This window comes from Spinacia oleracea, chromosome 3 (genome assembly GCF_020520425.1).
Source record: "Spinacia oleracea cultivar Varoflay chromosome 3, BTI_SOV_V1, whole genome shotgun sequence".
NCBI lineage: Eukaryota > Viridiplantae > Streptophyta > Magnoliopsida > Caryophyllales > Amaranthaceae > Spinacia > Spinacia oleracea.
In genome coordinates this window covers 45147299-45162622 of record NC_079489.1, presented here as the reverse complement: position 1 = coordinate 45162622, position 15324 = coordinate 45147299, and the positions used below count along the sequence as shown (strand labels likewise).

The 15324-nt window shown below is 35.3% G+C and overlaps 2 protein-coding genes across 2 annotated transcripts; one reads left to right on the top strand and one right to left on the bottom strand.

Annotated features, from left to right (window-relative positions):
• The first annotated feature begins 296 nt into the window (after window positions 1-296).
• LOC110790929 (microtubule-associated protein RP/EB family member 1C) lies at window positions 297-2658 on the top strand. Its single transcript, XM_021995684.2, has 6 exons — window positions 297-515; window positions 599-754; window positions 849-952; window positions 1591-1810; window positions 1892-2005; window positions 2082-2658. The coding sequence occupies exons 1-6, from the start codon at window positions 408-410 to the stop codon at window positions 2340-2342; spliced, it is 963 nt and encodes a 320-aa protein (XP_021851376.1). The 5' UTR covers window positions 297-407; the 3' UTR covers window positions 2343-2658.
• An 8363-nt stretch (window positions 2659-11021) lies between these two features.
• Window positions 11022-12711, bottom strand: LOC130469667 (uncharacterized). The gene is made up of 2 exons (XM_056839079.1): window positions 11376-12711; window positions 11022-11155 (listed from the first exon to the last, which is right to left on the bottom strand). The coding sequence occupies exons 1-2, from the start codon at window positions 12709-12711 to the stop codon at window positions 11022-11024; spliced, it is 1470 nt and encodes a 489-aa protein (XP_056695057.1).
• Window positions 12712-15324: the final 2613 nt, after the last annotated feature.

The window sequence follows — 15324 nt, the reverse complement described above, 5'->3', positions numbered from 1 at the left end:
TAAAAGTAACACCAGCATAGAAATCAAGTAACACTAGTCAATAACTTTCTCCATAGTAGCTGCGCGTGAAAAATTACGCGCGTGTCACACCATCAAGTTGATGGTGTGGCCGGTCACGAAGACGCATTGGAGGAAGTATATAGATAGGAAATTTTTGGATGGAATCCATATTCTACAGGCCCAACACTCCATCAGACACCAGATTCGGCACTGTAGTCACTAAGAAAAAGGGCCTAACGGCTAGAAATGCCTAAAGTTGAATTTTCAAAAGCACTATAGTTTAAACATTAAATATATAAAAAGGAACCGGCGCTCAATATATTCTTTCTCAACGGGCATTCTTTCTCTAACAAAACCTAATTTTCTGAAATCCTTTTTTCTAATTTCTCCAAGAAAAAGTGTGAGAAATGGCGAGCAACATAGGAATGATGGATTCCGCGTACTTCGTCGGAAGATCTGAAATACTTTCGTGGATCAATTCCACCCTCCATCTCAATCTCTCCAAAGTCGAAGAGGTTACTCCTCTTTTCCCCTTCTTTTGATTATTCTTATTTAATTCAATACAATCGCTAAATCAAAATTGATGGGTAATTTTCAGGCAGCTTCAGGGGCAGTGCAGTGTCAATTGATGGACGCCGCCCACCCAGGGACGGTGCCAATGCACAAGGTCAATTTCGAGGCGAAGAACGAGTACGATATGATCCAGAATTACAAGGTTCTTCAAGATGTCTTCAATAAGCTCAAGATCACTAAGGTTCTCTTCAATTAATTTTGTTTTCTTTTCTGATTTCGTCTATTGTTCATTTATTGATTTTCTTTGGTTTTTTTTCCGGGGATGTTGAATTCAGCATATAGAAGTTAACAAACTCATAAAAGGGAGGCCATTGGATAATCTGGAGTTTATGCAATGGATGAAGAAATATTTTGATTCTGTTAATGGTGGTCTCCACAGGTAGTGAATCTCAATTTCTCTTTATTTTCGGAAAATAGGTTTGTTTTTAGAAATTAATCATTATTTGTGTGATTTTTATTTTTGTATTTCATATTCAAGCTGTCCTAATTAAAACGTACTTATTTCAATTTGGAGTTTTGGGATTTGGGTTGTTTTTATGTTGTTGAATTAATCATACTTGATTTTCGGAAATTAGGTTTAACTTTCAGAAATTACTCAATTTTTTTTTAAAATAATTTGTAAGTTGTTTCAGTGGTTAATTTGGTTTCGTATTATGTTCATGAAGTCTTTACCAAAATGTATGTCAATATGCTTGTTTTCTTCTTTGCTGCTCCTTGTGAAGGATTTGCTGTACAAGTGCGCACATATGTATAATCTTCTAAATATTGGAAGTAATTTGACTGGCAGCTCGATTTTTGGTGCTATTTGTGGTAAATTGGAATTTCTGTGTGTTAAGTTTGCTGATAAAGGGGCAAATGAAGAGACATGAGTTTTCCTTCGTCCCAAAATGATAGTATTGCAAATTTGTTAAAATGTGACCTATTGTTTAGTGTGGAAAGTAGTTAAACAAACGCTTCATTGCATATGTCTGAATTCCATACTAATGTTAAAATGCTGTTTGTTCTTATGAATGATAGTTACAATCCTGTAGAAAGGAGAGAGAGCAGGAAAGGTGGAAAAGAAATGGTTAGGAAATCAGTAAACCTCCAAGCTTCCAACAAACCAATCAGTTCTACCAACAAGGCTCATTCATCTCACAACAACCGCCGAGCTGATGTGTGTTCTGCTAACACTAAGAATCACTCTTTTAAAGCTGTGAAACCCAGTTCTGCTGCTGAATCTATATATGAAGAACAGGTAATTGTCAGTATATGTCTCAAAGATTGTGCATTTTTTAACATCTTTGTACCTGAATCTAATCCTACACTGACTGAGCAGATTACCGAGTTGAAGTTATCAGTTGACAGTCTTGAGAAAGAGCGCGATTTTTATTTCTCAAAGTTGAGGGATATCGAGATGTTGTGTCAAACCCCAGAGATAGAAAATTCACCGGTATGCCTTGTATTTGTGTTCTAAGTTACTTGAAAGAATGCAATATAAAGTTTTACATTTTTCTCTTCTTCTATAGATTGTGGCAGCAATGCAGAAGATACTATATGCTACAGATGATGAAACATCTGTGGTGGCTGAAGCACAAGCCATGATGTCACAGCACATAAAGCTTTTGAGTCCTATCGTCGAGGTCTCAGAAGATAGTGTAATGGTTGAAAATCAGAAGCGAAAAAGCATTGATCTCGACAGTCCTGCAAACGGAAAACAGCCCCAGAGGCAAAGACTTTCTGATGTTTCCAATATCCAATGCAGTGGTTCTCCTCTTATTACCTTTTAGAGAAGTTTAAATGTTGCAATACTTTTGGTGTTTCTTGTGAACTAATAAATACTATGTTGAAAACTCGAGCATTCTATAACTTGTGGTTTGCTCGTATGTGTGTACTACAAGCTGTTTGTATTAAGGCAACTATATTAGCCATCTATATATCTTTATGAGTTGTATTGGTTTAGGAACAAGGAGAAATAGGAAATGTCAATATGACAAGAAATGATAAGGAACTAGTGAACCTTCAAAATCCTTCAAGCAAAAAGGGATTTTACTGTACTCTCTCAGCAGTCAATCAATGACTTGTTATTGTGTTGATACTTCAGAACATGCAGAATTTGCTTCCCTACTAAATCCTCAATCTATTGCTTCCCTACTGTAAGGTTCTAAAAGAAGGCCAATACTGTCATAATAAAAAGCAGGGGGGGTGTTAAACCTCAAAGCAAAACAAAAAAGAAAATAAAAATTTGCATCAAGTTGCTGCCCAAGTAGGCTTGGATTTGGTATGCAGTAGCTATTCGCTAATGATACCAAGTAGTGAACTTGCGGTTGCCTTTTAGTCTTCGCTCTAGCATTCTCCTTCAAGGTGAAAGGGAAATCTCTTATTCATAAATCGCATTTGGGAGGACCTTTCTACAATGGTCATAATAATAACGGATTTTTCATGAAATGCTCCTGAGTTTTAGTATCAAGTTTCAGAAATACATAAATGCCCCTCACAAATTACTTAATATCCAATATACCCTTACTAATGACGCACCGTTAGTCCTCCGTTAGTCTAGTTTCATAATTCACCAAAAACCCCTATTTTAATACTTATTTCACCCAATACTCTTATTCTGAAACATAATTCACCAAATACCCATAACTTAAAACTACCAATTTTGATGTTCAACCGCTAGGTTTTTTGTTTGAAAATTAGCCGTTGCTTGACTGTTTATTGTAGCTTAGACATTGTTTTGTTGATTTCATATCATTTTTGTCATGAGTTTTCTTTCAAAATCATCATCCACACCCTATGAATCCACACATATGTAAGAGTCCCAAACTATCACACAAATGATGGAGAAGTGAAGATACTCATCGGTTTTAACTTTTAAGACAAAGTAAGGGATGAAGGTTGTATAAAATATTTAGACTATAGATAATAGATGTAAATGACGACAAACTTGTCAGGTAGTCTCTAGTAGAACCGTACCATGCATCTTCCCAATTTTGCTGCAGGGATCACATAAATCTATGTTATAAGCTGCAAATACTAATTTAATCACATAAAGAGTAGTTAAGGTTGATCATGAGATCTTTGTATATCTTTGTGTGATAGTTACTGTACATCCTAAAAAATCAACTACAACTACTCCAAAGCTAATGTTAGCTAGAACGAATGGAGTACTCGTTACGAAATGTGAGATTTTTATGTGAGAAGACACAATGATGTTATATGGAGCAACAATCGATTGATTGAAAATAGTAGTGGCTAATGTTTAGGAGCATTTTGTTATGTTTACTTGGTTAATAAAGCATAGGATTAATAATTAGTTATGTAATCTGATCATGCGAATATCTCCCTCGTTGTTAGGCTTAGTTTATTATTTTGATTCCTATAAATTGTGTAGCTTTGTATTGAATGGAACACACAATCAATATTATTATTTTCTCTTCTAACTACGTTTGTTCATAATTAGACTTTGATATTATCATGACGTACTTTAGTGGATCAAGAAGGCATTGTGCAAAACGAAAAGGTTCTTACCTCCGAGACTCTTACATACGTGGACTCGTAGGGTGTGGATAATGCAACAACAACAACAACAATAGCAAAGCCTTAGTCCCAAAATGATTTGGGGTCGGCTAACATGAATCGCCGTAGGAGATCGTCATTGTCACCAATCAAACCAGAAAGGAGCATGAAGTAAAAAGAAAAAAACAAGGAAGAGAAAGTTAAATTAATGAAAGTAGGATAAGAGAAAAAATGTATATATATATATATTATAGAAGAAATATTGTAAGAGCTTATAAAAAATAAGTAAGATTTAAAATAAATGAATAAGTAAAATAAGTACATTTCAAAATAGCATGTGAACATTTTTTTTAACAAAAAAAATAATAAAAATAAAATAAAAATAAAAATTGAAAGAATTTTAAAAATAAAATAAAAGTAAAAATAAAAATAAAGAGAATCAGAAACTCATGACAAAAATGATATGAAATCAACAAAATAATGTCTAAGCCGCAATAAACAGTCAGAAAAGTTGTATTTATAAGCAAACAGTAAGCAACAACTAATTTTCAAACACAAAACCTAGTCGTTGAGCATCAAAATTGGTAGTTTTAAGTTATGAGTATTTCGTGAATTATGTTTCAGAATAAGGGTATTTGGTGAAATAAGTATTAAAATAGGGATATTTGGTAAATTATGAAACTAGGCTAACGGAGCACTAACGGCGGACTAACGACACGTCATTGGTAAGGGTATCTTGGGTATTAAGTCATTTGTGAGGGGCATTTTATGTATTTCTGAAACTTAATGGGCGTTTGGTGAATTATGCTAAAAGTCGGGGTTATTTCATGAAAAATCCGTAATAAAAATGACCACCACTAGCTATTAATTTTGGCCACATAAAATAATTTATTTTATCTTTAAATAAAAATTAAATAATACATTTTAATGATTTTAATTGTTTTTATCTTTAAATTTAAATGCCAAATATCTTTTATGAAAACAATTTTTGTATTATGAAATTTTCAAAAATCAATTATTTGTATTGTCTAAAAGAATAAAATTAATAATTAGGATAATTAAGATAATTATCCAAATTTAATTAAGAATGGGGTTTGTAAATTTCTCTCTCCTCTGGCCAACCCGTCGTCGGACCACCAAGCGTAGGTGGGCCCGACAGGTAGGCAGGGATGGTCGTGCGACTAGCATTGTTGGGCTGCTGGTCCGAGTTGTTGGTTGCGGGGGAGGGGTCAAGGTTGGATGCGAAAAACAACAAGAGAGGGGCGCGCCGGGAAGGGGGATGCGACTGGGGAGGGTTGCGAATGGAGGGGACGGCGACGGGGAGGGGACTACAACGGGAGGGGGTTGCAACAAGGAGGGGGGGGGGGGAGGCGAAGGGGGTGGCTGGAAACCTTAACCGGGTTGGGTTAATTTTGGGCCCATGGTTTTTTAAAATCTCCCAGTCTATAATAAATATATAATATAAATCTGCAACAAATGATATCAAAATAATTTTGTCTTAGTGGTTCTAAACATGCTAATCTTTGACACACTTGATTTGAGGTTCAATCGTTGGTGTAACCATTGTTTTTCTTTTTATTTTTATGTTTTTATTTTTGAGATTTACTTAAATCTTATAGAATAAAAAGATAAATCTTAGGAAAATTATTTATAATATTCTTTTAATTAAATATCAAACTTTTACCTTTTATCTTATTTTAATAAATATAAACTCTTGGACATATAGAGATTAACTTGAAAAGTGAATCACTTGTGAGATTAATATTATAATTTTTTTATTACAATATATTTGTTTGAGGTAATTTGCAAGAAAATATAAGGACATTACCAAAACGCAAAAATAAATGGATATTGTAGTTGAGTTTTGCAATGGTAATGTCCGTCTACATTATTGGTAGTTACCTTAAACTAGTTTTAGAACTAAGTATTGACATTATGTTGAAAATATGTTATGGTTGGTCACAGTGACCACGAAGAACATTACTCCCAAATTAAAAATTTCCTAGTTTATGTAACAAATTTATAACATATTTTCATCTAAAAAATATTTAAATATAAAATAAAATACGTGCTAAGGATTCATTTTTACCTTTATTTCTTATTTTGTAGCTTAATTAGTTTGATTAACGATTTTTTATTCATTTCGAGCTCTTAATTATATAATTTATTTACGCATTAAAACCACTTAAAATTAAGATTAACCTCCTTGTTTGCTTTGTTTTATATGGAGATTTATTGGCTCATTTTCCTTGCCATCTTGAGATTTATTTTGACAAAACACTTACTTAGAAATACTTAGTTCTAACACTTGTTTGGTAACTACCAACAGCGTAGGTGAAACTTTCCAAAACACGATATAGATTGATATTGTTTTGGGCAGGTATATTGGTTGTGTCCATGTATGTTGTTGACAGTTACCACAAAATATTTTAGATCTAAATATTTCAAAATATGTGTTCTGTTTTCTTTGTTTTCAATTAATTACTTCAATTAATATGCGAAACCAATATACTTTAATTAAATAATGAACAAAACTTCAATTAAATTCCTTCAAACCATATTCTATTAAAATCGTTCATGATCATGGGTTAAAAACTTGGAGAAGTCATCAATAAGTTGTTTAATATCACAACTTAAAATCAATCAACAACAAAATCCATGAACATAAAGATCCAAGCTGCATTTTAGGTTATTTAGATTTTTTAAGTTTAACTATAGAAATGTGGTCATTACCTGAGGTTTGACATTACTTGTTATCTTATTATAAAAATAAAAAGTCTTGGACATATAGTGATTAACATAAAAAGTGAATCACTCGTGAGATTAATATTATAACAATTAATATTATATTCTATTTGTTTGTGGTAACTTGCAAGAAAATATAAGGACATTATCAAAAACGCAAATATATATGGACATTGTTGTTGAGTTTTGCGATAGTAATGCCGGTCTATATTGTTGATAGTAACCTTAAACAAATTTTAGAACTAAATATTGATAATATGTGGAAAATGTAATGGTTGGTCATAGTGACCACGAAAGAACATTACTCCCAAATTAAGGTTACCTCGTTTATTGTAACAAATTTATAACATATTTTCAACTAAAAAACATAAACATATAAAATTAAACACGTGTTAAGGATTCATTTTTATCTTTATTTCTTATTTTGTAGCTTAATATAATTAGTTCGATTAACAATTTTTATTCATTTTTAGATCTTGATTATATAATTTATTTATCCATTAAACCACTAAAATATAAGCTTAACTCCTTGTTTGCTTGGTGTTATATGGAGATTTATTGACTTATTAAGCATAACGACTGGATACTGAAATAGTTTTAAAATCATATCACATATTTTTTAGAATTTAACGAGAATAAATAAGTTATGCCTAAACATGAACACACTTCAGAGCGAACTTAAACGAGTTGTTGTGAATATTATTTTTATTGGTTTACTGCATGAATAAATTATATAATTAGAAGTTTAAAGAATAAAATACTTAACCTAATTAACCTACAATAAAAGAAATACAAGGGTAAAATGAATAAAAAAAAATGTATAGGAAAATAACCTAGAAAATTAAGAATAGCTTATATTTAATTTTTTTAAGGTAACTAGAAACAATACATATGGATATTACCAGCACACAAAGCCAAGAACAAAGTTCTTGTTCGTGATTTGGTAATTTCAATATATCTTCTCATTACCGACTCGTGAGTTTTTTTGATAATTTTTCTAATACTTTATATGGTTGGTCATGTCCAATATTATGCATGGTCATTACCAATTTTCACTACACTGATTATTTGTTTAGTAATGTCCAACCTTATATATGTTTGGTAATGGCCACGTACAATTTATAATTAATATTAAAACTAAGAGTCGTCAACATCATTTCCTGTTAGGTTATGAACAATCCAATGTCATACGGAAATACCATAATTGCCAGAATCTATGTTAAATACACATAATCAATTAGCATAATTTTTTTTACATACTTTATGATGCGTGCCCTCCTTAGCTGCTCCCGAACCGAACAAGAACTCTAAACGTCGTTCCTCCGTAGAAAGTCCCCAGTACGTTCGGATCCGCCTTAGGTTCAACCAACTAGGATTTTAACTAAGGTATTATGAATTCTGGATCTCTCTTTTGTGATAGGCAAAGTATGTTGTTGTGATGTTTTAATTCACGGTCAAGGACCATGTATTTATAGGAAATAGGAAAACCCTAAAGTGCCAAAACCCTAGAAGTAATTTTGGCAGTTTTGGGAAAATCCCCAAACCCTGAGGAACCCTAAGGAAGACGGCCGCATTACTTGGTGCACAAGAAAATCCACGTTTGGGCTTGCTGTGAACCAGTAATGCGCGCTGGCCTAGCAGCACCGACCAACTACATGCGCGCATGTGCGCTGGGCCTGTGCGCTGGCGATGCGCGTTGGGCCTTGCGGCCTGGCGTGCTGGTGTTGGCGCTGGGCCTTGTGCCCGAAACTATGCTGCGCTTGCGGGCTGGCTCGTCGAGCGACGGGTCGTCGCTTGCGCGTTGGCCTGTCGCTCGTTGTGCTTCCGATTGGTTTTTCGATTCCGGAATTATTTCCAATTCAATATTTTCGTTTTCAGTAATATTTTGGATTCCGACAATATTTCAGCTTCCGGCAATGTTTCTATTCCCATACTATTTTGAAACGAACCATATTTCTGTTTCCGGAAATATCTTCCACTTCGATAATATTTATAATTCCAATATGAACCATATTTCTGTTTCCGGCAATATCTTCATTTCCGGCAAATATTCTTGTTTTGCCTTTTTGATGGTTTGTTTAGTTCCCACTGAAACCAACATCCATCATTTCCGAATATCCATTATAAGAGTATTTAATGAATATAATATTCACCTAAATACTTAATCCATTCACGTACTATTTGTGTGACCCTATCGGGTCAGTCAAGAATAAGTTGTGGCATTAATTATATTAATTCCACTTGAACTGAAGCGGCATATAGTTAGACATTCAGATCAATTGATCTCACTGAATAATTAACTTTTTTAATGAATAATGAACCGCATTTATTAGAGTTAGCATTAAATGCATTAATTGCAAATTTAGACCAAGGGCATATTTCCTTCAGTTAGTATAAATACCAAAATTTGGGTTATGACGAACCATGTACATAATAGTCTTAGTTTCTAATTTTTCTAGGGGTTTAGTTAGTTTTTGGAGAGAGAAAGTGAGAGAAATAATGGGTTGTTGATGGATTTTAAAGAATCAAAGATGGGAATTAATGCTTTGGAGATCTCCATCAATTAATCAATGAGAATTTCTTACTCTTATCCCTTCATTCATTGTCTTATTTATCGTTTCATTTAATTCTTTGATTATGTTTAGTTTTATAATTTAATCTTTAAATTAGTTGTTGTTCTTGCTTAGTATCATCTTATTAGTTGTCAAAGTCTTTAAATTTATTGTTTTTATGTTGATTGAGTAGTTATTGGTTTGGGTTTGGGTGAAAATCCAACAATGATTGGTTTAGGCATTTTTGATTGGATTTTAGGGATTCTTCATGATTAAATCATTACATGTTTGAGCATTCTCAATACTTGTTGCATTCAAATTAGCTACTTGGGTGTTACTTGATTCTTTAGGTAGTCTAGTTGGGTTCGAAAGGGATTAAAGACCTAACCTTGACTATTTGGTTGAATTGGACTTTGATTTAGCCCGGGGTGATAGTGTAGTACGAGAGTTCATGCTTGATGCTTAGGGAAATTTCTAGATACCGGGAGGTGGATGTAGCTACTCGTGAATTCAACGTTCATATATGTGGTGTTCATGTTCTATGATCTTTTTTCATTCCTATTGTTCTCATTCCATGATTCATTGTTGTTTGACCCCATTCCCTAACCTCGTTTGTCTTTGGTAGTTAGTTTAGTTGATTTAGTCTTAGTTAGTTAGTTGACTTTCCAACTTGTTCCGACCTAGCTTATCGATTAATTAGCATTAACTAGTGTACCTTAGTCCTTGTGGATTTCGACCATTACATATCGCTTTACTTGTGTTTAGTTATTAGTTTAGGTTTTTCTTTGATTAGGAGAGACTAGTAACGACCTAGTTTTCTCTTTATCACTATTCCAATCCATTTTTGTGTGTTGACAACTGCAGACATCAAAGGCGGGAAATACTGACGCAGTCTGGAAATGAACATGCATTACAGTCATCTTAAGACTTCTAATATAGAATATTACAAAAGAGCTTCAGTAATACGAAGTAATAAGCTAGGTCTTAATAGCAAGGAAAAAATATACCTTGTTCTTCTCTTGCTCCCAGTATGAATAACATAGTGGTGCTAGCTCTGGATTTCTCCCAATGGTGTATTCTTCACCAATAGGTTGTCCATACCGATTTAATTTGACAACCCATTTTTCACCAGGGGATTGATTCCAAATATCCGCAAGAACAATTGGGTCTTATACGCTTCTCTAGAAAACAACAAGTAATTAAAGTTTTAAAATTATATAGCGTAGTTGGAGAAAACAAGTAATTTAAGTTTTAAAACTTTCAATCCTCAAGTACTTAATCACAATTTATAATTGTGGTAAAAATAAGAACATACAAAGAAGAAAAGAAGCGAGTGGAAAAATGCTTGGATCTCATGGCATGCAACACCAATGTTCGTTGATACGCCTTACAAAGAATCTAGGTACATGTATATGTTATGTTAAATAACATCATGTGCTGACCCAAATAAGTTGGACTTTACCGTTTGCCTAATAAAGAGTTGTATGCCATTCAAAAGAATGTAGCATAATTAATATCACTATGAAAATATATCTCTACAATGAATACATCGCAACACACAATACAAATATTATGCCAAATGATTAGCAAAACTTCGGATGAAATTAGAGATAATCAAAATGGTGTATCAACAAGATTAGACAATCACCATGTTTATCCAAGGACCAACTCGTAGACAAATGGTCTTTCATTCCTACAAAGTTCACTAGGGACAGAAGGGCTTAAATCAAGGAGAAGAAACATTTTAGGAGAATTGAAATCAGTATCATCTTGCACCAACTGTAAGCCTGCAACTATTAGAAGCATTGATTATAAAATTATAATGACAGAAAGAGTAGAAAGTGTTAGGTTATGAAAAATACAACAATATAATTCATGCGGAAAAACCATAAAGCCAGAATCCAAATCAATTGCCACATAGTCAATTAGAATAATTTAGTATACATACTATGTGATGCGTGCCTTCCCTAGCCGCTCCCGAACCGAACAAGAATAAGTCTTTAGAGCCCCAATCCTTGAGTTTCGGTGTCTCAAACTGTGGTCCATTGTCAAAGATGATCGGTTGCGGCACTCTAAACCGGGTGATGATGTTTTTCCATATGAATGCCTTCACATCATAGGTTTTGATGTTCATTAATTCTTCCGCTTCCACCCACTTGGTGAAATAATCAATAACAACAATGACATAGCGCCTCCCTCCCGGCGCGGTGGTGTATTGGCCTAGGAGATCCATTCCCCACTTAGCAAAGGGTATTGGGCTTGTGATGGGTGTCATAATCTGGGCCGGCCGGTGTATCAGATGGGAAAAGTGCTGGCATTTGTTGCAACTTTTAACCAGTGAAAGTGCATCATCCTTCAGATTTGGCCAATAATAGCCAATTCGAAGTGCCTTTTCAGCTAAGGCCCTTCCCCCAATGTGCGAACTACACAAATCTTGGTGAATGTCCTCTAGGATCTCTTGTCCTTTATCAAGCGTCACACATCGTAGTAGAGGACGGGAGTAGGCCTTTTTGTACAGTGTTCCATTCCACATTTCAAACCAGGGACATTTTTTCTGGACCTTTGCCGCCTGTTTTGGGTCATCTAGTAGGACTCCATTCATCTTGAAGTTAATTATATCGTCCATCCAGGTGGACGTTCTGTCTAGAACTACCGCTTCAAGCTGCTCAATACTTTTCCGGGTTTTTACCTCCCAAAATACATGCCAGGGGGTGTCACAAGATGCGGAGCTGGCTAATTTGGACAACGCGTCAGCTTGATTGTTCTCTGACCGAGGGACCTGCCTTACTTCAAAACTCTTCAGATTTTCTACTTCTTGGTGGACGACCTTCATATATTTTATCATTGTTGGGTCTCTTGCCTCATAATTTCCATTAACTTGACTCACAATAAGTTGAGAATCAGATAGTCCCAGAATCTCCTCGGCTCCTGCCGCCTTGCACATTTTGATGCCGCTAAGTAGGGCCTCGTACTCGGCCTCATTGTTGGACGCCTGGAAATTAAAGAGCATTTCATATTCAAACGTATCCCCCTCATGTGACTGACATATTATACCAGCTCCACACCCGTTTTGTGTGGATGATCCGTCCACAAAGACTGTCCACACAATTTTTGTATTCCCAGAGAAGACATGCCTTGTCATTTCCACAATAAAATCTGCTAATGCCTGCCCTTTGATGGCCTTCCTCGATTCATAAGTAATATCAAACGCATTTAATTCAATGGCCAAGTTCAACAAGCTGCCTGATGCCTCTAATTTTGTGAACGGTAGCTTCAACGGCTGATCTATATAAATCACTAGTCTGTGAGCTAGGAAGTAGGGGCGGAGTTTCATGCTGGCCATGAACAGGGTGTTGGGTTATGACAAATATAAAACATATATATTTCATGCGGAAAAACCATAAAGCCAGGAATCCAAATTAATTGCGACATAACAATTAGCATAGTTTATGATGCATACATTCGAAGAGTGCCTTCCCTAGCTGCTCCCGAACCGAACAAGAACAAGTTTAGGACTCCAAGTGTAGTCCCTCCGTAGATATTCCACAGCACGTTCGGATCCGCCTTAGATTCAATTAACTAGAATTTAGCCTAAGGTTTTATGTTTATTCGATTATAATTTGTGGCAAATTTTTAACTTTAGTTTTTAACTTAAAAATATAGGAATACTTGAATTGATGTATTATAAATTGTGATTGCCATCACCTATTTATAGGGTAGGATCATCGGAACTAGAAACCTACTAGGATTTAATTAACCTAATCTTATTAGAATTAGATACTAATTAAATCTATTAAGTTAGTGTTTAATTCAACAACTAACTCTAGTAGTTTTAGGAAAATAATAATTAATCAAACTAATCCTAAACGCTTAAGGATTTGATGCATGCACGAACTCAACGCACACACACGCACAGCCCACGAGGGGCTCTGGGCGCGCGCGCGCCGAGGGCTCGGCCCAGCAGCGCTGCAGCCCACGCTTGGGCGTGCTAGCCTGCTGGCCTCGCTGGGCATGGCCTTGCGTGTTTCTTGGCTGGGCCTTGCGGTGCTTGGAGGGCTGCTGCTTGCCTTGCTGTGCGCGGGCTTCGCTAGGCGCAAGCCTGGTTTCGTGCTAGGCCTTGCGTCTAGCAAGCTCGTCCGATGTTTATTCGTACGACGCGCTTCCGATTAATTTTCTGATTCCGGAATTCATTTCCGATTCGAACAATATTTAATATTTCCGATTCCGGAATTCATTTCCGTTTCGAATAAAGGAATTATTTTCCGATTCCGACAATATTTCCGATTCCAGCAATATTTCCGTTTCCGGCAATATTTTCGATTCCGGCAATATTACCATTTCCGATAATATTTTCCGATACGTACCATGTTTCCGTTTTCGGCAACATCTACGACTTGGATAATATTTATATTTCCGATACGATCCATATTTCCGTTTCCGGCAATATCATCGTTTCCGGAGTATTCATAATTTACCTTTTGACGATTTCAGCTCCCACTGGAACCGAGATCCGTCAATTCTAAATATCCATAAATGGAGTACTTAATTCACTTAAATACTTGATCCGTTCACGTATTATTTGTGTGACCCTACGGGTTCAGTCAAAAGTAAGCTGTGGATTAATATTATTAATTCCACTTGAACTAAAGCGGCCTCTAGCTAGGCATACAGTTCACTTGATCTCACTGAATTATTAACTTGTATAATTAATTAATACTGAACCACATTTATTAGACTTAGCATTGAATGCATAATTGGACCAAGGGCATTATTTCCTTCAGTCTCACACTTGTCCTTAGGGACAAGTGTGCATTGCCTAATTCCTTTGTCGCTTGATGCTTACTCATGAACATAAGGTAAGAGTTGTCATCCTTATTATGTCCAGAGGTATTTCTCGGTTTCAGAGTTCAACTGATCAAATAAACAGATAATCATAGTTTATGATTCAACTGAGCACGACCATGCATTTTATAGTTTCTAGCTCTCCGAGTGGCCTTGTACAACTTTCAGCATCTCATCCCGATTTATGGGAGGACAATTCCAATCTTGTGATCTTGAGATTAGACTTCGTTTGATAGGTGATTACCCGAGCGTTGCCGTTATAGCCTCCTTTTACGGTACGGCGGTTGACAACGTCAAAGTAACCAGTTCTCAAACAAGTAAACTCAAATCACTCAGGTATTGAGGATTAGTGTCTAATAATTTTAATGAAATTTACTTATGAAAGATTTTCATCTCTTACAGTAAAGTTTCATAGGTCTGTCTGATACTATTCTTCCCAAAGTAAGTATCTATGCAAATGATTGCGACATTGCCATGTCCACATAGTTCAAGAAACAGAACTACTAGTCATCTTGCATTCTAGTCGTCTAGCGTTTTCTATGCGTCCATCTTTATAGAAAACTCCGACCAGGGACCATTTTCAACTTTTGACATTCAAGTTCACTTGATAGACATTTCTTAGTCACAGGACTGGTCTTGACAGTCTATCTTGAATATATCGTCAAATTGAAGGGACTTACCATTTAATAAACCACAAATTAAATGGAAAAATGAATTCTATTCATTTATATGAATCGTTAACCAATAACGTTTTACAAAGTTTTAAACTCTAAAACTTTAAAACATTAAATAAGGACATCAAAGCCATTCTCCAATATGTTTAATTCCCATAGCTGCAGTGTGCGAGTTGTGCTTCGCTTGCGGCAGAGGTTTAGTTAATGGATCTGAGATGTTGTCGTCAGTTCCAATCTTGCTTATCTCGACTTCTTTTCTTTCAACGAACTCTTGTAGGAGGTGAAATCTACGAAGTACATGCTTGACTCTCTGGTGGTGTCTAGGCTCCTTTGCCTGTGCAATAGCTCCGTTATTATCACAATATAGAGCTATTGGTCCATAATGGAGGGGACTACACCAAGTTCACCTATGAACTTCCTTAGCCAAATAGCTTCTTTTG